Source organism: Staurois parvus, unplaced genomic scaffold (genome assembly GCF_062004578.1).
Source record: "Staurois parvus isolate SC_StPar_1 unplaced genomic scaffold, SC_StPar_1.0 ptg001067l, whole genome shotgun sequence".
NCBI lineage: Eukaryota > Metazoa > Chordata > Amphibia > Anura > Ranidae > Staurois > Staurois parvus.
This window is the reverse complement of record NW_028318863.1, coordinates 170,165-193,711: the sequence shown is the minus strand read 5'-3', so window position 1 is coordinate 193,711 and position 23,547 is coordinate 170,165. Positions and strand designations below refer to the sequence as shown.

At 44.5% G+C, this 23,547-nt stretch overlaps 1 protein-coding gene across 1 annotated transcript in view; it reads right to left on the bottom strand.

Moving 5' to 3' along the window:
• The window catches only part of LOC149440590 (rho guanine nucleotide exchange factor 33-like), a gene marked incomplete at its 3' end in the record, with an annotated part of 159,047 nt that overhangs the window by 46,659 nt on the left and 88,841 nt on the right, over positions 1–23,547 (bottom strand). The window contains exon 4 of the mRNA XM_089658429.1: positions 19,572–19,693. Within this exon, the coding sequence (XP_089514555.1) occupies positions 19,572–19,693 (122 nt within the window). The remainder of the gene's footprint in view (positions 1–19,571; positions 19,694–23,547) is intronic.

Sequence of the window (23,547 nt, the reverse complement as noted above, 5' to 3'; positions counted from 1 at the left end):
TTTTGCGCTATAAATAAAAAAAGACTGACAATTTTGAGAAAAAAAAAACTTAAAAATTTAAATTTCGTCATAAAGTTCAGCCAAAATGCATTCTGCAACATGTCTGCTAAAAAAAAAACCCAAATACGTGTAAATTAATTGGTTTACATGAAAGTTATAGCATTTACAAATGGTGGGAAAGATACTTGGATTTTTAATTTTTTTTTTATACTAATAATGGCGGTGGTCAGCGACTTATGGCGGCGATCAGCGACTTATGGCAGGACTGCGGTGGACATTCTGACACTGAGGGGGAACTGATTTGGGGTCACTGACATCCCCAGTGACACCAATACAGTGATCAGTGCAAAAAAAACAAAAAAACACTGACACTGTACTAATGGCACTGGGGAGGAAGGGGTTAACTTTTTTATTCACTGAAAGGGTTAACTGTGTGAGGGGAGTGTTTTACTAGGGGGCGGGGGTGTGTACTGCACGGGGACACGCTGATCGGGAGAGATAAACTCTTCTCTCCTGATCAGCATGTCAGGAGCTGTCAGGGAACTGACAGAAAGCAGAGCTACTGCAGCCCTGCTCTCTGTCAGTGATTGCCGATAATCAGCGGGACACAGCCAGTAATGACCGGCCGTGACCCGGCGACTGACATCTGCGGCCGGGATCGGCAGTGCAGGTAGGGCGGCAGCGCGCCTCGTGCGTGCCCCCTACCTATTTTGCAAAGGCACGTTTTAAAACGTGCTTTAACCCAGCCGTGCCGACCTGCCGCCGTATTTCTACAGTGGCTGGTCGACAAGTGGTTAAAGTGATTGTAAACATATGCATTTTTTAATAACAAACATATCATACTTACCTGCTCTGTGCAATGGTTTTGTGCAAAGCAGTCCAATCCTCCTCCTCTGGGGTCCCTCGCTGGCTCTTCTGGCTCCTCCCCCTGCCAAGTGCCCACATAGCATCCACTTGCGACGGGGGCACTCGTGCTTGCTCAATCCCGAGTTGCGCTCTGTGTGTCCAATGACACACACAGTGTGGCTCAACCACGCCCCTGTTCTATGCTCACTGCCTGTGATTGACTGCAGCAAGAACCAATGGCTACGTGCAATTTACAAATGGCTATATGCAACTTACAAATACTCCTGCACCCGTAAATATGTGAAGCTAGCCTGACAGCCACAGCCTGCAGGTTTGTTTGTAAACAAACTCAAATGTTTATTGGTTGTCATGTTGATCATGTGAAAGAGAACCATAATGAATGATTCTTATTGTTGGCTCAGACCAGCGACTTTCTGTGAGGGATCTGAACTAGATGCATGTACATATTCTAAAATAAAAAAGAACATAAATGAATGTTATATCTGCATGGGGGAGAATGTCTGAAAGTCATCTACAGTAAAAGGATTAAATGGAATATAACTGAATCCATTTTGTATACACTAATACAAGATGCTAGTTTAACATACACATATATGAGATATGTACACACTAACAAAACTGTTTATGCCAGCTTCATGTAGAAATAAGTGTTTTTGCAAACTTTACAAAAAAGCAGATAAGGTTTACTCTCATTTCTGAAAAATTGTAACCACATCTTGGGTGTGGGGTCAGATTACAGCCATGGTCTGGGCGTTGGGTCAGATTACAGCTGTCAGGGATCGCGGCGTCCCGTCGGCCGGCGCATGCGCGCTGGCAACGGCTCACGCCGGGACACAGGCACCAGGTCCCGGCGAGCCGGAGATGACAGGACGCCGCGCATGCGCGGTGGAAGCCGCGGGCGCGCCTCGGGCGGCCAATGACAGCCCGGGGGCACGTCCTGGGCGGCCAATGACAGTGCAGGGCGCACTATTTAAAGATGCCCTGCACTGTCAGCAATTGCCGCAAGGTCTTCCTATGTTCCCGAGTTCCTGCACCTGTCTAGTGACCCTGTTTGACCCTGACTACGCTGCCTGCCCCTGTGATTGACCCGGATTGCCCTGACTACGCTGCCTGCTCCTGTGATTGACCCGGATTGCCCTGACTACTCTGCCTGCTCCTGTGATTGACCCGGATTGCCCTGACCATTCTACAGACTGACTTACCCTGCTGACCCTGCGTGTGACCCGACTACTCTTTGCCCACCGATTCTGTACCTCGCTTACCCCCACGGGACCACGATCCGTTACTACCCTGCTGGGGCCGCCATCCGCTTCACATCTGGCTCTCCGGTACCTGCATACGTCCCCGGAGGTCTCCTCAGCCACTGGTGGGCCTGCTCAGAGGTCGTGACCTGGTCCGGGACTGTTTCAAGTCCATCCCCACCATCAGGGGCCCTGGTGAAAGCACAGCCCGGGCTTAGACCCCACGCTCTGGGTAGGTCTGTCAGTTGGCAGCCTGAGGCACCACCTGGCGGATCCTAACAGTACCTTGCGGCCATGACAGAGCCAGGAAGTGGACCGGCGTCCCTAGAGGATATTTGCCAGCACCTGGCAACTTTGACCCAGGCTTTCCACAATTTCCACAGTCGCTGCGCCCGACTGGAGGACCGCATGGAGTCGTTAGCCCCCCTGACTCCCCCTGCTCAGAGTCCTCCATCTGCAGAACCTCCTGCTGCCCCGGCATCCGGAGTGGTTGCCACATCCCTAGCTCCTGAACCCCGTGTTCCCCTGCCGGAGCGATTCCGTGGTGACCGGAGCCGCTTCCGAGCCTTCCGGAACGCTTGCACCCTGTATTTCGACCTGCAGCCCCGCACGTTCACCACCGAGACCGTCAAGGTGGGGTTTATAGTCTCTCTCCTTCAGGATGAGCCCCAGGATTGGGCTCACCGCCTGATGGAGAAGCACGACCCCCATTTGACTCCGTGACCGAGTTCTTTCAGGCCATGGCTGTTTTCTATGACGACCCTCAGCGAGCTGCTTCCGCAGAGGCTACCCTATACTCTCTACGGCAAGGCCACCGGACAGCCGAAGAATACGCGTCCGATTTTAGGCGTTGCATGGGAGACACCAGATGGAACGATGCGGCCTTATGTCACCAGTTCCGCATCGGGCTATCTGAGTCTCTCAAAGACGAACTGGCACGAGTAGGCCTACCTGACTCCCTGGAAAAACTGATTGAGTTAGCCATTCAAATTGACCAAAGACTAAGGGAACGTCGGCTGGAAAGTAGCAGCCAGGGTCAAAGGGTGGCATGGATTCCACCAAGGGACACAGCTCCAGCCCCAGGGAGCCATCTGCGAAGCACGGAATCAGGGGACAACCCGGAACCCATGCAACTGGGACTGGCCCGTTCCCACTTATCGGTCGAGGAACGTCAGAGGAGACGGTCACAGAACCTATGTCTGTACTGCGGGGAAGCTGGTCACCAGGTGCGCTCCTGTCCTGCAAAAATGAGTAAGTCCACGTCTTTTTCTTTTACTTTACCTGCAGGAAGGGATGAGCAGTCAAGTTACCTGGCCATACCTGTGTCTTTACAGCTCCCCGGAGGAACATTGTCGGTAAACGCAATCGTTGACTCAGGAGCCTGTAGTTGTTTTATCGATCTGACTTTTGCCCACTGGCAAAAAATCCCTCTCCAGACCAAAGAAAGGGGGTTCAACATCTTCTTGGCAGATGGGTCCAGTATAAAATCAGGGGTGGTGGACCAGGAGACACCACCCATTTTCACCACAATGGCAGACCATCACCAGGAGTTCCTCCGTTTGGATGCCATCGCATCTCCCCTTTTTCCAGTCATTCTGGGGCTCCCTTGGCTGCGGGCCCATAACCCCCAGATTGACTGGGAAAAGGGAACCATTCAATTTCGGTCACCTTACTGTTTGAGTCACTGCCACGTCACAGGATCCGTGGTTCCCCGGTTCCTCCTGTGCTTGGATGGCGACACCAATCTATCCCAGGTTATTCCTCTGGCCTACCATGACTTCTTAGACGTGTTCAGTAAGCGAGGAGCTGACATTCTTCCTCCGCACCGTTCCTACGATTGACCCATAGACCTCCTACCCGGGTCTGAGATCTCGTTCGGCCGTATATTTCCTTTGTCTGAAACGGAATCGGGAGTACTAAGGGAATACATTGACGAAAACCTTCAGAAGGGATTTATTCGTCCATCCACATCCCCAGCCGGGGCCGGGCTGTTCTTCGTAGAGAAGAAGGACAAGTCATTACGGCCCTGCATAGACTACCGTGATCTGAACAAAGTAACGGTAAAGAATCGTTATCCCTTACCCCTAGTCCCCGAGCTCCTCCAGAGATTGAGTTCAGCAATGATATTTACTAAATTAGACCTGCGGGGGGCCTATAACCTTGTTCGTATCAGGGAGGGGGATGAGTGGAAGACGGCTTTCCGCACGAGATTCGGCCACTATGAGTATCTGGTGATGCCATTTGGGCTCTGTAATGCACCGGCAACCTTCCAGCACTTTATCAACGATGTTTTTCGTGATTTCCTCGATGTTTTCGTGGTGGTTTATTTGGATGACATCCTAATTTTTTCCCCCTCACTGGAGGTTCATCGAGGTCACGTGTCACGGGTATTAGAACGGCTGCGTCAACACGGGCTATACGCTAAGGCAGAAAAGTGCTGTTTCGAACAGCGCGAAATCACGTTCTTGGGACTGGTTCTCTCTTCCGCGGGGGTCGCGATGGATCCCCAGAAAGTCACGGCGATCTTAGATTGGCCAATTCCCGCCGACAAAAAGGGGGTACAGCGTTTCATCAGCTTTTCTAACTTTTATAGAAAGTTTGTTAGGAACTTCTCCGGTGTGGTCTCCCCCATCACGCAACTGACGAAACAAGGGGTCCGCTTTAAGTTGACCCCCGAAGCTCAAACGGCATTCGAAAAGCTCAAGAAATTGTTCACCTCAGCTCCCATTCTCTGCCATCCGGATTCTTCTCTCCCGTATGTTTTGGAAGTGGACGCCTCTGAAAACGCGGTAGGAGCGGTGCTATTCCAAAGGAATGGTACCAAGGAACTACTGCACCCTGTGGCGTTCTTCTCCAGGAAGTTGACACCGGCGGAACGTAACTATGACATTGGAGATCGGGAGCTCCTGGCCATTAAATCTGCTCTAGAAGAATGGAGGTATTTACTGGAAGGAGCCACACACCCAATCCTAATATTCACAGATCACAAAAACCTTGAATATTTAAGAACGGCAAAATGACTGAGACCTCGCCAGGCAAGATGGGCTCTTTTCTTTTCGCGATTTACATTCCATATAACGTACCGACCCGGTACTAAGAATACAAAACCAGACGCTCTGTCCCGCATGTTTGAGGACCCCGACGACGCAGTGGTACCTGACACCATCTTACCTTCCGGAAGCTTCCTCGCTCTACAAACGGAGCTTCGCTCCCGACTTCTCGACGCTTCTGTAGGACTACCAGTTCCGTCTGGGTCGCCCCTCCAGAACCACGGTGGGCTATTTTGGAAGGAAGACCGGATCATGGTCCCGGAAGAAGTTGCGAACCTTGGTCCTAGGGCACTGCCACGACCATCCAATGGCGGGTCACTTCGGGGTTACGAAAACTCTGGAACTACTACGCCGCTCGTTCTGGTGGCCGGATATGATCCAGGATTGCGAGCGTTACGTCCAGACCTGTCCCACCTGTCAAAGGAACAAGCCCTCCAGGAGTAGAGCATGGGGATTGTTACGTCCTTTACCTATACCCAAACGGGCCTGGCAGATGATTGCCATGGATTTTGTGGTCGAACTCCCACCATCCCAAGGCTACACGGCAATAATGGTGATCGTCGACCGCTTCTCAAAGATGGCACATTTTGTACCCCTGGAGAAGACCCCATCAGCACCAGAAACGGCACGGATCTTCATTAAGGAAGTAGTGAGGCTTCATGGGGTTCCCGAAGATATAGTGTCGGATCGGGGAGTCCAATTCACCTCCAGGTTCTGGAACGCCTTGTGTAAAGCTCTGGGAATCAAGCTGTCGCTTTCATCCGCCTACCATCCACAGACCAACGGCCAAACCGAGAGGACCAACCAAACGCTGGAACAGTACTTACGATGCTACACATCCTACCTTCAGGATGACTGGCTGACGTTGTTGCCTTCCGCAGAATTCTCGTACAACAACTCGAATCACTCAGCTATGGGTCAATCCCCGTTCTTTTCCAATTACGGGTATCATCCCACATTCCTCCCTGATCTGATGCCTGAAAATCCGGTACCGGCGTCTCAAGACATCTTGACCTTCTTTTCTGTCAATAACAAGACGCTTCAGGAAGCCATCGCTAAAGCCCAAGAGGACAGTAAAAGGGCGTTCGACAGGAAAAGAAGAGGAGAGTTACTGCTTCAACCAGGGGATCAGGTCTGGCTGGCAACGACCAACTTGAAGATGCTGTGCCCTTCAAGGAAGCTGGGACCCAAGTACATCGGCCCATTTCCGGTAAAACGAGTAGTCAACGAGGTGGCCTACGAACTCGAGCTTCCGCGAACCTTCAAGATACATCCTGTGTTCCATGTGTCTCTCCTGAAGCCATCCAGACCGGACCCCTTCCCGAACCGTGAATCCAGACCTCCCGAGGCAGTCGCCATAGGTGACCAGGAGGAATATGAAGTGGAGACTATCCTCAGTTGTCGAAAGAGGGGGGGCCAGACGCAGTTCCTGATAAAATGGAAGGGTTATGGCCCTGAGGAGAACTCTTGGGAACCCATCCAGAATGTTCACGCCCCCAGGCTCATCCGGGAATTCTTTCGTGGCCACCCGCGGTGGAGAGATCAGTGGGGCTCCCGGAGGGTGCCCGTGGGGGGGGGGCAATGTCAGGGATCGCGGCGTCCCGTCGGCCGGCGCATGCGCGCTGGCAACGGCTCACGCGGGGACACAGGCACCAGGTCCCGGCGAGCCGGAGATGACAGGACGCCGCGCATGCGCAGTGGAAGCCGCGGGCGCGCCTCGGGCGGCCAATGACAGCCCGGGGGCATGTCCTGGGCGGCCAATGACAGTGCAGGGCGCACTATTTAAAGATGCCCTGCACTGTCAGCAATTGCCGCAAGGTCTTCCTATGTTCCCGAGTTCCTGCACCTGTCTAGTGACCCTGTTTGACCCTGACTACGCTGCCTGCCCCTGTGATTGACCCGGATTGCCCTGACTACGCTGCCTGCTCCTGTGATTGACCCGGATTGCCCTGACTACTCTGCCTGCTCCTGTGATTGACCCGGATTGCCCTGACCATTCTACGGACTGACTTACCCTGCTGACCCTGCGTGTGACCCGACTACTCTTTGCCCGCCGATTCTGTACCTCGCTTACCCCCACGGGACCACGATCCGTTACTACCCTGCTGGGGCCGCCATCCGCTTCACATCTGGCTCTCCGGTACCTGCATACGTCCCCGGAGGTCTCCTCAGCCACTGGTGGGCCTGCTCAGAGGTCGTGACCTGGTCCGGGACTGTTTCAAGTCCATCCCCACCATCAGGGGCCCTGGTGAAAGCACAGCCCGGGCTTAGACCCCACGCTCTGGGTAGGTCTGTCAGTTGGCAGCCTGAGGCACCACCTGGCGGATCCTAACAACAGCCATGGTCTGGGCGTTAGACCAGATATGGCGTGACAGATAAAGCAGAAGAGTGAAAATGCAAACCTCATACAAATAATTGTTGAGTTAAGGTAAAAAAAATGTACGTGTATTTGATTGGATGGTCTGAGGATGTGTTTGCCCAAAGACTGCCGTATAAAAACCCTGATGTTATGCCAATAAAACTGAAGTGTTTGCAATCGCAACTGACGTGACTTGAGTGCATTCACTTTCCAAGATCTCGTAGCTGTGTCCAGGTGTGGCCGTTTGTATCTTGAGGGGGCCCCCAAGGAACAGGAAAAAGACCACCTACCTACTTGCAGTGGTGTCAGAAAGTGGGATAATTGCCAAGATAAGTGAGAGTTTTATTTTTTAATTGCTTTCTTTACTGAGGTAATTATTCTGAACTTAAAGGAAATTTGGTGAGTGGAGTTTTAGGAGCGAGACTAAGGGATTCTAGGATCAGGGAATAATACCAAGACACACCTGGCACAGCACTTTGTATAATTTGTAAAAAGTGTGTTATTGTTGTTTTTTGTCTTGTTTGTTAGTTTACTAATTTACTGCTATGGGTAATTCCTCAGGTAAGGAGGAAGGACCCCGTCATGTGCCACCACAAAAATTGATTAAGCTATTAAGAAAAACTAGAAAGCTGAGGGGAAAGAACACATCTACCTCAAATGAAACTTGTAAAGAACATGTAGCAAGGGTATCCACTTATGATATTTATTGTGTTAATCCCTGGGTGGATAATTTAGTGGGATGGTCAGAAAGACTGGGTGGAGCTAGTTTTCCCTGTGAAGGAGAAATTACACTATGTGTATGGATATGATTAGAGGAATGTGTTTGCATGAACAGCCTCAGGTAGGTATCTGGGGGACTGGAAATCCAGATTGGGACAAGAATTATATGTATGAACGGGGTAAGAATTGGTTGAAGTATGCACTATGCTATAATTGTAGCAAATGATTTCACACCACCACCGCCATACAAACACAGCGAGACACGTCCTGCCCCTACAGCTCCACATGCAGCAACATTATACCCAGCACTCCCACAGGTAAAACAAGTAGATGAAGATGAAGAGGTTCTTATTGCTGCTTCCCAGATAAATACAGGGGAGTCAGAAGAATCTGGCTCAGATGGGGAAACTGGGAGTGTTAGTCAAAGGGATACTGAGAGGGGTAAAATGAAAGTAAAGAGGAAGATAAAGAAGGTAGAAAAGAGTGATAGAATTCTTAGGTCAGCAGAAAGTAACAAGGGGGGAGTTAAAGATGAGACAGCTGAGCTATATATTATGAATTTAGCCTTTCCATTCATGATGATTGGGGAGCAGCTGATTTTAAAGGCAAGAGATCCCAAGGACCTGGATGCTATAGTACAGGGATGCCCTAATCCAAGGAAATCTCCGGGTGGTACGGTATCCTGGCTAAAGAGGACATGTGTCGGAAGGAACTATACGATGGAAGATTGCAGGTTGATAATTGAGAAAGTATTGGGAGATATTACAGGAGAGTTTGAATGGGAAAATTGTAAGATTTTTAATAATGAAGATGGAGTTGGTTACAAAAAGTGGGACACATCACAGGGAGTAGATCAGTATCCTTTACGTACTAGAGCACAATGGGACACTGCATGGGAGGAGGTGACATGTGAATTGTTTAGGCTGTACAAACAAAGGAAATCATTTGCTCCAATAGTAGCAGGTCGGCAAAACGTCACAGGGACTGCTACTGACTTTATTAAAAGGTTTAAGAAAGTCTGGTTGGAGGAAGGGGGAATGGATCTGATTGGTAGAGAGTGCGGATCACTTTTTATCCAATCTTGGATGAATGGGGCACTACCATATGTTAGTTTAGCAATTAGACAATTGTATGATGGTTGGGAAGATAAATCTGCACTAGATTTTGAAAAATTGATTCTTAGTAAAGATGCAGCAGGAATTTTTGAGAAGGGAACAAAGAAGCCCCAAGTACAGGCACTGACACATAGGGATGACTGGGAGGACAGACCCAGGGAGCGGCGTCAGTACCAGCGCCGGCCCTTTAAACGGGCCCTACGATGTTACAATTATGGGGAAGAGGGGCATTTCCATCGGGAGTATACTGCTCCAGGAGTACAGTTTCAGAGAAGGGAGCCCACGGATGAGGAGAGACAGTTTGATGAGGTGAGAAGGGAACAGGCAGCCGCCAATAGGCGAGGTCAGCAACAGTATCCTGAGGGACAACGCCCCAGGTACAATGTGGACTGGACTAATAAAAATAAATAGGGAGGCCAGGGTCCGCTCGAGCATGTTTTCTCAGCAGTGCCTTTGTTCCCATCTTTTAGTTGTTCTGATTCATTTTCGGAAAATCCCATGATTACACTTACAGTGGGGGAAGTCCCTTGCACTTTTTTAGTAGATACAGGGGCCACTGCCTCAACATTAAATAAGGAATTTTTAAAACAATGGCATTGTAAGTATGGGACCCCCCCTGGATATTTACTCAAGTAACACTCGATCAATAGGGATCGAGGGAAAGGAAACCCCCACTTGCATTACACCTCCCCTCCCGGTACAAGCAAAAGATGGACAGGTTTGGTATCATAAATTTCATGTGCTGCCGCATTGCCCTGTGTCCCTATTGGGCCGAGATTTGTTAGCTGACCTTAAAGTCGTGATTTCTATCATGGAGGAAGTTATGTAATTGGACACACCTTTCCTAATCTGTCCAGCTAAGGATCATGATTTAAATAAGCTCCCTGAAAACCTATGGACTAAAAGCACAACGGATGCAGGCCTCATTGACTGCACACCGTATAAAGCCACCCTTAAAACCAGGAACCCTGTTTATCATAAACAATACCCACTGTCCAAAGATAAAATAGACGGAATTAAACCTATTGTGGAGGATTTTAAAAAGAGGGGAATACTAAAGCCGGTAGTATCCCGCTATAATACTCCCATTAATCCGGTAAAAAAGCCCAATGGTGAGTGAAGATTAGTACAAGATCTCAGGGCGATTAATGATCTGGTCGTTCCTATTGCCCCTGTAGTCCCAGATATACCAACCTTGGTAAATGCTATACCTGCCAATGCCACACATTTTACAGTAATTGATCTGTCAAATGCATTTTTTAGTGTCCCAGTTGACCCGGAGACACAGGTATTGTTTGCTTTTTGTTTTCAAGGGGAGAGGCTAACCTGGACCAGTCTTCCTCAGGGTTATGTAGACTCGCCGGTAGCATATACCATGGCCAGTAGATAAATGCTCAATGACTGGGTACCCACCCATGGTTCAGTACTTATCCAATATGTGGATGACTTACTGCTTAGTTCTGTGAGTGAGAAGGCGTGTCAGACTGATTCATTGTCATTGTTGCGGTTTCTGGCTGATCAGGGACAGAAAGTCTCTTGCAAAAAGATGCAGTTTGTGGCACCACAAGTTGAGTACCTAGGATTTGTATTGTCTGAGGACCAGAGGGGGCTGAGCCCAAGGAGAGTGGCAGCAATATGTCAACAACCAAAACCAGAAACTAAGGTTCAGATGCAATCCTTTCTAGGTATGGTAAACTATTGTAGAGAGTGGATTCCTGACTGTTCTTATTATGACAATGTATTACGCCAAGTGACACTGAAAGATCTGCCAGACCGTATTGAATGGACGCAGCCATTGGTGCAGGCATTTGAATATTTGAAGACAGCACTGGTCTCGTCTCCTGCATTAGAGTTACCAGATTATACTAAATCTTTTCATTTGTATTGTCAATCTGTAAAACCATGGCTGCAGTACTAGCTCAAGAGCACGGAGGTGCCATGAGACCGGTAGCATATTTATAAAAAACAATGCCCATCCCGGTCCAGGTCATGCCGGGGTGTCTCCAAGCTTTGTCTGTGTGTGCCTTGGCTGTGGAAATGGCATCTATCATAGTTTTGGGGAACCCATTGATATTACACACATCTCATCATGTCCTACATGTACTGAAAAACATTAACAATCAACACATATCAGCACAACGCCTGGCAGGATGTGAAGTAATTTTGACATCCATCACTAACCTCACAGTTAAATGCAGCCCATCTACATCACGACCGTCTCTTTTATTGTCCTCCCTGCTTAATGTTTACAACACAAGGTCACCAGCATTGGATCCTGCACACGCCCTAGTGATGCTACATACATCACAGGCTATGCAGTAGTAGAACCACCTCTTATTATTGAAACAGGTTCCATCCCCTACCCCAGTGCACAAGCAGCTGAATTAGTGGCCCTAACACGAGCTTGAACTCTTTATCAAGATCGAGATGTTAACATATACACAGATTCTAAATATTTCTTTGGGGTTGTGCATGATTTTGGCCGTATTTGGCAACGCCGTGGTTTCACTACAGCCGATGGCAAGTCAATATCCCATCATTCTTTGATCCAGGATTTGCTTGCTGCACTCAAACTTCCAAGAAGGATAGCGGTCATTAAAGTGCGGGCACATACTAACTCCAAAGACCCAGTCACAAAAGGCAATGCTATGGCAGATGCAGCTGCAAAAACTGCAGGGCAACTGCATAATCAAGCAGATCTATCTATGGTAATGTTGTCCACTCCATCCCTACTGTCAAATGAGCTTTTAGGTACACTGCAGGCACAAGCCTCTGAGAGTGAAGTTGATTTTTGGGCTAGCAGAGGTTTGACACAAGACAAACATGGTCTTATGTCAAAAGAGGGGATTGTAGGACTTCCACAGGCAGATGCTGTATTATTCATTCAAAATTTTCATGGTGTGGGACATAAGGGTAAACAGTGGAAAAGGAAATGCGCAAACGATTTCTCCATGATCTAGTGAAGGAAACATTGGGAAGGTGCCTTACTTGTTTACAAAAAAACCCTGGGCATAGCCAGCATGGGAAACATGAACATTTAACACCCCCTGAGGCACCATTCACACATCTACAGATAGATTTTACACATCTCCCTAAATCAAAAGTAGGAGATAAGCTGTTGGTGGTAGTAGACAGATTTTCAGGTTGGCCGGAAGCTTTCCCATGTAGGAATGAAACAGCAGAGACAGCAATCAAAGTTTTGTGTAAGGAAATCATCCCTAGATGGAGTTGTCCTTTGTTCATAGAAAGCAATCAGGGACCAGCTTTTACTGTAGCAGTGACTCAGGGAGTCTCAAAGGCTTTGAGTATTCAATGGAAGCTCCATATTCCTTACCACCCTCAGAGTTCTGGAGTAGTGAAAAAAAGATGAATAGGACAATTAAGGATAAATTAGTGAAAGCCACGGGAGGGACTCTGAAGAATTGGCCAGCTGTGTTACCTGCTATACTAGCTGAAATAAGGATGACATCTCATAAACGGAGTAAGTTGTTGTGATACGAGTGTGACAAGCTTGTATAGAATGAGTGTATAGATTATAATTGAACACTTAGTTTCTCTGTTACAAAAATAAAAGGTTATTACAGGTCTTGGTTTCTCTGTTACAAGAATAAAAGGTTATTACAGTTCAGACTTGTTTGTGCAGAAGTGGATGAAACTGGTTTTATCTGGAATTATGACTCATTGTCATGAGTTAGAGTACACCTTGAAAACAGGCAACTGAGCATGAACACACGCTGTGTCCACGTGCCGGAACTTACACACTGCGCATATACACGTGTGAAATAACAATTTTGTCTTATAAGAAGAGGGGATTTCTGAGGAGAAAACGGGACTTTATCTTGGTGCGACAGACGTGTCTTGCGATGTTTTTTCCCGGTTTCCTCCTTGCTGATTGCTGGAAGTCCCCCAATCGAGGCGAAGGGTGATGCTACAATATCCGGTGATGTATTGATGCTTACTCTTTATGATTTATTCTATATATGATTAGCTATAACCTGTAATAGGGAATATTAAATATCAATAAATGTACTTTTTTGTTTTACCTCAAAAGACTTAGGCTTTGCCTATCTAGTATGATAGTGAGCTGTAGACTTAATTTTGAGCAGGTAAGACAGTTGTCTCCCTTTGAGATACTAATGGGCAGACCATTCCCTACCCCTTGGACTAGACAGCAACCCCCTCTGTGGCAGAAAGGTGATTTAGAGGTGATACAGGCAGAATATGTAAAAGCATTGTGTGAAAAGTTGAATAGGGAATATGGTGATGTTGCCGCCTCTTTTCCTTTACCCGCAGATCAACCAACCCACCCCTTCGGGGTAGGTGATCAAGTGGTGATCCGAAGACTGGATCCAAGGGTGAGACCCCGATTTGGAGAACCTACAGTGATCATGGCCATTACACATACAGCTGTTCTTACTGAAGGATCAGGCACCTGGATCCATGCATCAAGAGTCAAAAGGATTTCCCAAGATGAGAGACACAATCAAGCTGATCAACCAACAGAAGAAGAAGCCAAGAACTCTGCTACCCAACCTATTGGATCCCGTGAGGACTGGAAGAACCTGATTATTATCTTATCAATAGTGACTATTATCATTGTCCCACTCTAGTTTCTATTGGAGATTTCATATGATAGAAAGAAGCCAGTGGTTCAGAAACCCTCTGGGAGTTCAGGATGGGTGGGGGGTTGTACCTCATCACAGCCGGATGAGAATAAGTCATGTACTACATTAACATGGAATAGCCCATCTGAATCACATCTGGTAAAAGGAGCTAACCAAACATATACCCATCTGATACCTTTTAAAGGTCAATGTAAAATAGACATTAATACTACACACAACTTTACATGTTGCATTATGGATGAGTGTAGTCAGGCACTAACTTGTAAATGGAATGAGGGTTTTATGTTACATGTTCAGAAGGGAAGCAAAGTGGTTGCTAATTTTAAGTATAAGTATGCTAAATTCTCAGGGTTTAAATGTTATTGGGTTTGTAGCATGCTCCACCCTGAAACTATGAGCATACTCATATATGCAGTACCCCTAAATGTCACAACTATGTTGGAGGGTAACCTGAGTATTATATTAACTAATGTTACCACCCAAACTAAATTTGAGGTATTGGGGGTCGTTATGAAACCCAAATGGTGTTTTCATCTGGGTAAGGGGTCGAGAAAAGGGGAAGCGTTTTGCAGTAAATCTGAATTAAATATTAATGGGAAGGAACCTATAGGTGGTCATTTTATACAAATAAATACAACTGAGGGAGAATGGGAGAATTATATTAAAAAATAATTGACCAAAAAGATCACCTGAAACATTATAGATTAGGATGAGTTTTTATTAATTTAGCCCTAGTGAGTTACCCTGACTCCAATGTAAGCAAAGGATGGAAAAGCCAATCAGTAGCTTTTATTCAGGGAGTCCAGGTGTGCTGTGGGAAAGTTTGTTACCCATGGATTCCCCGGGATCAGGAGTGTTGGTGCTATTTGGCCACTTTGGTACCAGTGATGGATGTTATGGGAGGAGAACATAGTGATGACCTATTGGCCAGTAATCATCCCTGGTATCCTATGAAACATAGATATAAGAGAGATTTGTTCAAGGTAGAAGACCAGGCTTGGTCATGGTTTCCTACATGGACTGGATGGGGAATAGAATTAATGAGGAGACTTAATAACTACTCACTTATTATGGATCAAATAATAAATGAAACACAAGCTGAAATAAGTCTTATTAACATAGAATTACGGGCCTTAAGAAAACAAGTGCTTATTAATGAGATAAAGGTAGAACAATTTGGTGCAGCACTGACTGGGCTTTGTGAATCCACCACTGATTATAAGTGCTGTACCTGGGTACACAATACAACCGCTGAAATACCAGATTACTAAGAAATGATTAATAAGCATAGGGAAAAGGTGGAGGATCTCCCGGCTGAAGCTAGAGCTATAGCTGAGGATGGGTGGAATCCCTTTAAGGGAATAGGAGATGGATCCTGGTTTAGGAACATATTCAGTAGCTTTAGAAAATTGATCATCCTCATGATTATGTTTTTCTTACTGATTTCTATGGGATATCTGTTATACTGAATGATCATGTGTATCAAAATGAGAATTAATGAGAAGGAAAGGGAGGAAATGTTTTTGCTTCAACAATATGAGGAAATGCATGGGATTAAGCCGATAGGGAGAGTGAGTCAATGAAAAGTGTTATCACTATGTGATAAAAGAGGGGACTGAAAGGATTAAATGGAATATAACTGAATCCATTTTGTATACACTAATACAAGATGCTAGTTTAACATACATATATACAGTATGAGATATGTACACACTAACAAAACTGTTTATGCCAGCTTCATGTAGAAATATGTGTTTTTGCAAACTTTACAAAAAAGCAGATAAGGTTTACTCTCATTTCTGAAAAGCTGTAACCAGCCATGGTCTGGGCGTTGGGTCAGATTACAGCCATAGTCTGGGCGTTAGACCAGATATGGCGTGACAGATAAAGCAGAAGAGTGAAAATGCAAACCTCATACAAATAGTTGTTGAGTTAAGGTAAAAAAATGTACATGTATTGATTGGATGGTCTGAGGGTGTGTTTGCCCAAAGACTACAGTATAAAAACCCTGATGTTATGCCAATAAAACTGAAGTGTTTGCAATCGCAACTGATGTGACTTGAGTGCATTCACTTTCCAAGATCTCGTAGCTGTGTCCAGGTGTGGCCGTTGGTATCTTGAGGGGGCCCCCAAGGAACAGGAAAAAGACCACCTACCTACTTGCATACAGAATGTAGTGCACAAGACATTAAAGGATAAGTTCACCTTTCGTAACCTGTTTTACACCCTTCACAGCACCGTTATAGTACATTGAGGCTTCCTGTCAGTAAGTATCTGCTTGCTCGTATGGGATGTATGAGCAAGCAAATATACTGACAGGTCAGGGGATGACCTGCATGGCACCAAGGACCTGCTGATCGCTGATGCAATGCTTTAGAGGTTCCACAAACAAAAGATAATAAATGCACATTTTTTTCACCTGCAAAAAAATGTGCATTTATTATTTTTTGTTAAAATGTAAACTTATCCTTTAAACAGCAGTAAGCATAAGAAATATTACTTTCTACTTGTCTTCAGGATTACTGTTTATATTAAGGATCTGTGCACCTCTTAGGAAAGGATAGTACACAAGAGAAAAAAAATAGTTTTTCACATGGAAATTGTCTGGCGCATACATAGCTTATATATATAGCATATATACCACCTGTGTAGGGGACACTGGTGAGAGCAGTATCCAGTGGACATTTATTGTTTAACCACTTGCCCTCCAGAGAATTTACCCTCCCTTCCTGACCAGGCCATTTTTTGCGTTACGGCGCTGTGTTACTTTAACTGACAATTGTGTGGTCATGCAACGCTGCACCCAGACTCAATGTATGTCCTTTTTTCCCCACAAATATTGCTCTCTTTCAGTGGTATTTGATTGCCTGTGCATTTTTTAATTTTTTGAGCTATAAAAAGAAAAAAAAAAAACGACAGTTTTGAGAAACAATATTTTTGACTTTTTGCTATTAAATATGTCTAGTAAAAAAATTTAACAAATCAAATTTCTTCATAAATTTAGGCTGAAATGTATTCTGCTACATGTCTTTCCTAAAAAAAAAAACCCAATACGTGTAAATGAATTGGTTTACGTGAAAGACGTATAGCTTTTACAAATGGCGGTATATATACTGGGCTTTTTTTATCTTTACTAGTAATGGCGGTGATCAGCAACTTATAGCGGGACTGCGGTGGGCATTCTGACACTGGGGGGAACTGGCTTGGTGTCACTGACATCCCCTATGACACCAATACAGTGATCAGTGCTAATAAAAAGCACTGACACTGTACTAATGGCACTGGGCAGGAAGGGGTTAATGTGGGGCGATCAAAGGGTTAACAGTGTGCTGTTTTACTGTGTTTGTGTACTTTACTGTAAGCACACTGTTTTGCATGGCTGTGCTGTGCACAGAAGTATTCTCTTTATTTCTTGAATCTATTCCTTTTTACTTTATACAGTAGATAGAATTACATTGCTTAAGCTAATGATGGGAATATTAGCGCTTCCCAGCTGTATACTGTATATTACACATGGCAAACATTTTTAATTTGTTTATTACTTTTTGTCTTTTTGAAAGGGGTTCTTTATTAAGGTTATGAGTGGTGTATCCCAAGATTCAGTGTATTCATGAAGAATGACTCCAACTGATCTCAATGCTTTATTTGCATTGGGCAACTATTTATCAAATGAGGTTTAATGTTGATAAATGTAAAGTTATGCACTTGGGGGCTAAAAACATGCATGCATCATACATTCTGGGAGGAGTACAACTGAGGGGAGTCAATGGTGAAGAAAGTTCTAGGTGTTCTGGTAGATTTATAATAGCATGCAATGCCAAGCTGCAGTTTCAAAATCTAGCCAAATACTTTCTTGTATTGAAGCAGTATTAAACCCAAAGGCAAATATTTATTATATTGCAGCTTACCAATTCTTAGATGTGATGGCTGTATTTCTGTTTTTTTGCTTTATTTCTTCTATTTTGATCTGGAAATTTAGCCAGCATCTCTGCTGTTTTTCAGAAGTTCAAGCTCTCCAGCAGAATGTATCAGCTTACATAAATGAGAACCTACCATTTACCCCTGGCAGGGGTGATTAAAATGATAAGCCTTTATTTATTCATGTAAAAGCTTTATCCCAAAAGGAAAAATAAATGTTTGCTGTAACTGATTATAAAATGTTAGCTGGAGTTTTGCTTCAATTTATTATTTGTATTAAAATCTGTTAATACATTTAACACTCTCATCTCCCCAAACTGACAATGCTGCTGTCTGCTGTGTCTTGGCTCCTTCCTCCAAAGTGGTAGCTCATTCATACAGAAGGTGTGTTACAGGCCAGATCATCAGAAGAAAACAGAGGGGGGAAAAAGCCAAATAAAAGAAAAACAGATGCAGCCACCACATCTGATGATTGGTAAACTGCAATATAATAAATGTTTTTGTTTTCAGTTTAATACTACTTTAAAAGAGGTATAGATTACGGAGAAAGAATTTTGCCCCTGTACAAATCATTAGTAAGACCTCATTTGGAATATGCAGTTCAGTCTTATGCACTAGTTCATAAAAAAGGATATTGTATAACTGGAGAAGAGAAGGGCAACCAAATTGATAGGAGGCATGGAGGAGCTCCAGTATGAGGAAAGATTAGAGAAGAGGCAATTAAGGGGGGGGGGGGGGAATATGACCAATATAGGTGGTCCTATACAATATATTAAACTTGTTATTCACTTTTGGATAATTACAAAGGGGGCAGTCTTTACATCTTTCACTTATGCTGGTTTTAATTTTTGTATAATACTGTAGTGATTAGTGGCAAGGAGACATCATTTACATGTGCTTTAAAAGCATAATCCCTTAATTTGCCCCAGCCACGGCTCCTCTTTAAAAAAAGAAAATATACTGTAGATGTGTATACTCAATACAAATAATTATGTCTATTTCTTGAAATAAAATGTTGGATAATAATAAACAACATCTGCATCTGGGTCATAAAATGAGTTAGAAAGCCACCAAATGCCATTTCATACTTGGTAAACAAGACGTGCCGAGAAAGCGCACTCTGCGCACATTTACCGGCGCCTCACGGAAAGATTCTGATCACTACTTGTGGTCAGGAGCTTTCTGATCATGTGACCACCATGATAGCCAATCACAGCGGTCACATGACCCTAAACTCCGCCTCCCGGCGTCACAAACCCCTTAAAGGCCTGGAGGCACTGACGCCAACGGGTTAAGCTCTACAATATCATTATGAATGATTCCCCTATACAATAAGCTGTTCCTTCAGTTAACTTTATTGATACATATATATTTATCTGTTAACCCTTTGAGGACTGTAAGGTTTTGGAACGCCAAAAGAATCAATTTTTTTGTTTTTAAAGTTCGTACACTTCAGTTGCTGTAACTAAGCCATTTCATGAAATAATTGGCAAAAAGCTAGATCCATTTGTTGTTTGTTGATAAGAACTAATATTTTGACTCAAACCAAAAAAAAAAGAGTTTTAAGTTCTTAATCAGATGATACACGCAATTAAAAACATGGGACAAATACGTCCCTTGGTCCTCAAAGGGTTAAAACGTATGACCTCCATAGAATGTAGCTGAGGGCCACTCACCTGTTTTTTACTTTGCGGGACTCCCTCTTTTTTTCCTGTTGAAGTTGTTCAATCTTCTGCTGCATCTCTTCTTGTTTGGCAATGATGGCATGAATAATCTCCATAGCTGTGTTTACCTCTTCCTGTGGAAAAATGTTGAATGAAATGGGTATATGTACAATGTAACACACAAATATACAGTATGCAAACATGATGGAAATTGTAAGCAATAAAGGGCACCTTTGATATTGCTGTATGCCACTTATGACTTTTAGCAATGTCCTGTTACAGCAAGCAATGCTCCCTACTGGTCCCCATTCTTAGAAATACTAAAGTATTTGTTGTTACTCTAACACATTGTTGAAGTATGCTATACTAAATACATGGCTGATTACTGTAGACTGGCCTTGTCTGAGGCCACAAGGTACTCCATATAACAAACAAACATGCTTTATTAATTTGGTGATGCAGGTTAACTGTTATGTATAGTGCATTATTTGCATAAGTTAAACAAAGGCCCAATGCAGCCTATAAAAAGTTACCATTGCTGTGTCTAGTTACACAATGCGAGCTTCAGTCCTTCAGTGTTTGCATTGCAATTGGCTGTTGGGTAGGTATGCAAGCAAAGTGGACTGAAACTTACTGAAAAAAAACAGGGGGAGGGCAGTAGGGGAAAAGGTGGGCGACATGTTGTAGTTATCTGCACATTATATAACAATATTTAGGGTGGGTGTTGAGAAGTGTGCAGAACAAAAGTTCATGTTACTCAAAGGTCAAATTGAAACGTTTATTAAATAAAAGATATCAGATGAAGCCAACTCAGAGTTGAAACTGTGGATTAAATTGGGCTCGCGATACAATTAGGAGACTTAAAGCGGAGCTCCACCCAAAAGGGGAAGTTCCACTTTAAGAACCGGTTCCCCGCTCCCCATTAAGGATTGCCACCTTTGGGGAGTGGGGGGAGTGGGTACCTGAAATTGACAGGTACCCGCTCCCACTTTCACTGCGATTGCCTAAGCTTTCGGAAGTGGAAGTTGTCCTCCCCCTCTCCCTCCCTGTAGTCTTCTGGGACAGGTCGTGACAGGTCCCAGAAGACTAAGGGACATTCACAAAGCGCAGCGCTACTTGTGCATGCGCAATGGGCTGTGGAGCTGTCACAGCCGGGTGCCCACACTAAAGATGCTGGCGCCAGGAACACAGGGTTACCGATGAAACAGGCTGTAGGGGGACACCGCGGGATCGAGGGACAAGTAAGTGTCCCTTTTTTTAAAGGTCAGCAGCTACAGTTTTTGTAGCTGCTGACTTTTATTCTTTTTTATTTTCACTGGAACTCCGCTTTAAGTAAAGGCTTGATCCAAGCTGTCAAATGTGGACACATTGCAGATTACCTGTCTTGTGTAACTATATCCATACTTAGGTATATTATAGATAATTAAGTTAAGGTCAGGATGATAGTTCTGGGGGTTTCATTTGAAAAAAAACAGAACTCATTATTATTATTATTATTATAATTATTATACAGAATTTATATAGCGCCAACAGTTTGTGCAGCGCTTTATAATATAAAAGGAGACAGTACAATTACAATACATTTCAGTATAGAAGGAATAGGAGGGCCCTGCTGGTGGAGCTTCAAATATAAAGAGAGGGGGAGGTGGTACAAAAGGTAATGGCATATTTTCATCCATGCAGGATGAACTTTTGTTTGTTATATTTTTATCTTGATTACGGATCCCCTTGTTGATGAAAAATCAGTTTACCTAACTCTATCCCCATCCATCCCCACATAATGCTGTTTGTTACAAAGCAGGGGTCCTCAAACTTTTTAAACAGGGGGCCAGTTCACTGACCTTCACACTGCTGGGGGGCCAGATTATAGTTTGAAAAAAATATGAGCAAATTCCTATACACACCGCACATATCTTATTTGTAGTACAAAAAAAAACCAATACAATATTTAAAGGACCCAGCGAGAAGCCTAGCTATTTGCCAGCCGGCACAGGGTTTTTTTTTTTCATTTTTTTTTTTCATTTGTTTCCACATTTGGAGGTGCTTGGAGCTGTGTGCAGGTAGTCCACTGTTTCTCAACCTTTTTTCAGTCAAGGCACCCTTTAAAATGATGGATAATCTCAAGGCACCCTTTAAAATTATGGACAATATCAAGGCACCCTTTAAAATTATGGACAATATCAAGGCACCCTTTAACATTCTGCACAATCTCAAGGCACCCCATTCTAAAATGTAAACTTAAACTCTAATAGTTTTACATAACGCAGCAACATCCACACGTGTAGGACACCCAACGTTAGAGGTGATTTATTCTTGCAAAGCAAATATTCCTTTGCAAACTGGTACTGACTAGTATTCCAGTGTTTCTTTCTTAGTTTCTCACCCTCACTCAGCTAATGTGACCTCAGTGCTAATAAAGAGGGGTGGAGGAGGGGCAATCAAGGATGCTGTGCAGGCACCCAATGACAGGAAGCTGGCAGGTTGTAAAAGTGCGAAATGCCAACATGTGGCTTTGTGTAACTAAAAAGGTAGGCTTCATCCACCTGCTGGCTTGTATACAATTTTTGGGCAGCTTTTAAGCATATTGCCAAGGCACCCCTGAAAAAGCCTGAAGGCACCCCTTGAGAAAGACTGGTCTAGACTGTAACGTACATAATGGTGCAAATAATGCAGTGGTCAGAACTATCCAATATACACAGCACAGAATTGTGGACTAATTAGGAAACAAAATAGAATGTGGAGTGATCAGTACTGTCTAGTTGTACAATATAGTATATGCAAGTGTCATAACATTGTAACGTACAAAATATAATATGTGGTGCAGTGGTCAGGACTACGTAACAAGGGTGGGCTGGGTAAATGTCCTTGGGGGGCTGTAGTTTGAGGATCCCTATTACAAAGGGTACACGATTCTCTTCAGATAGGACCTTACATTGCAGTGGAGAGCAACATTATTTCCAAAGACCTCACAACAAGGTGCAGTAACCTACAGAAAGGAAGCAACTTACAATCATCTTTTATTGTTTTCATTTATCTGAATTGATGGAAAGTGAAAATATAGTTTTTGCCTCTGGCAGCTGTATCATATGCAGTACATAATCACTGCTATTTGCATGCTGTCACTAAATACACTGAATTAGGATATTCGTGATTTCACCTGAACTAGTGTTACATGCAAGAAATGTGTTAGGTCAAGTTATTCAACTGAAAAAGAGCACCCTAACCTGTAGAGCAGTGGTCTCCAAACTGCGGCCCTTTGTTTGCCTTTATCTGGCCCTTGGGACACTATTCCTTCCACTGATATGAGGCATCATTCCTTCCATTAACACCAACATTGGGACATAATTCCTCCCAATATATATATATATATATATATATATATATATATATAGATAGATAATATGTATATATATACACATACATATACTACAGAACACTATTACTTCCACTGACACTAAAGATGGTGCACTTTTCCTCCCATCATTGGGGTACTGTTTCTACCACTGACATAAACTATTTGGCATAATTCCATCCACTAATATTAAATATAGAGCCCTATTACTCCAGCTAACACTAAAGATGGGCACTTTTCCTCCCACTGATACCATCAATGGTGCACTGTTCCTGCCACTGACACCAATGTTGGGATACCGGTCCTTCCACTGACATCAGTATTAGGGCAAATTTTCTTTCATTGATACCAGTGCTGGGGAACCATTCCTTTCACTGACACCAATGTTGGGGCAGTATTCCTCTCACTGATACCAATAATGGGGCACTTTTCCTTCTACTGACACCAGTGACTGGGCATTATTTCTGTTGCATTTTCCACTCCCACTGGTTACATTCCGGCCCCCCTAAAGTCAGAAGACCAGACAACTGTCCCTTTGTTCAGAAAGTTTGGAGACCCTTGCTGTAGAGGTTGAGAACCACAGTGAAATTACTGTCTGGGGCACACACAAACATCTAAACACAAACTGACAGATAC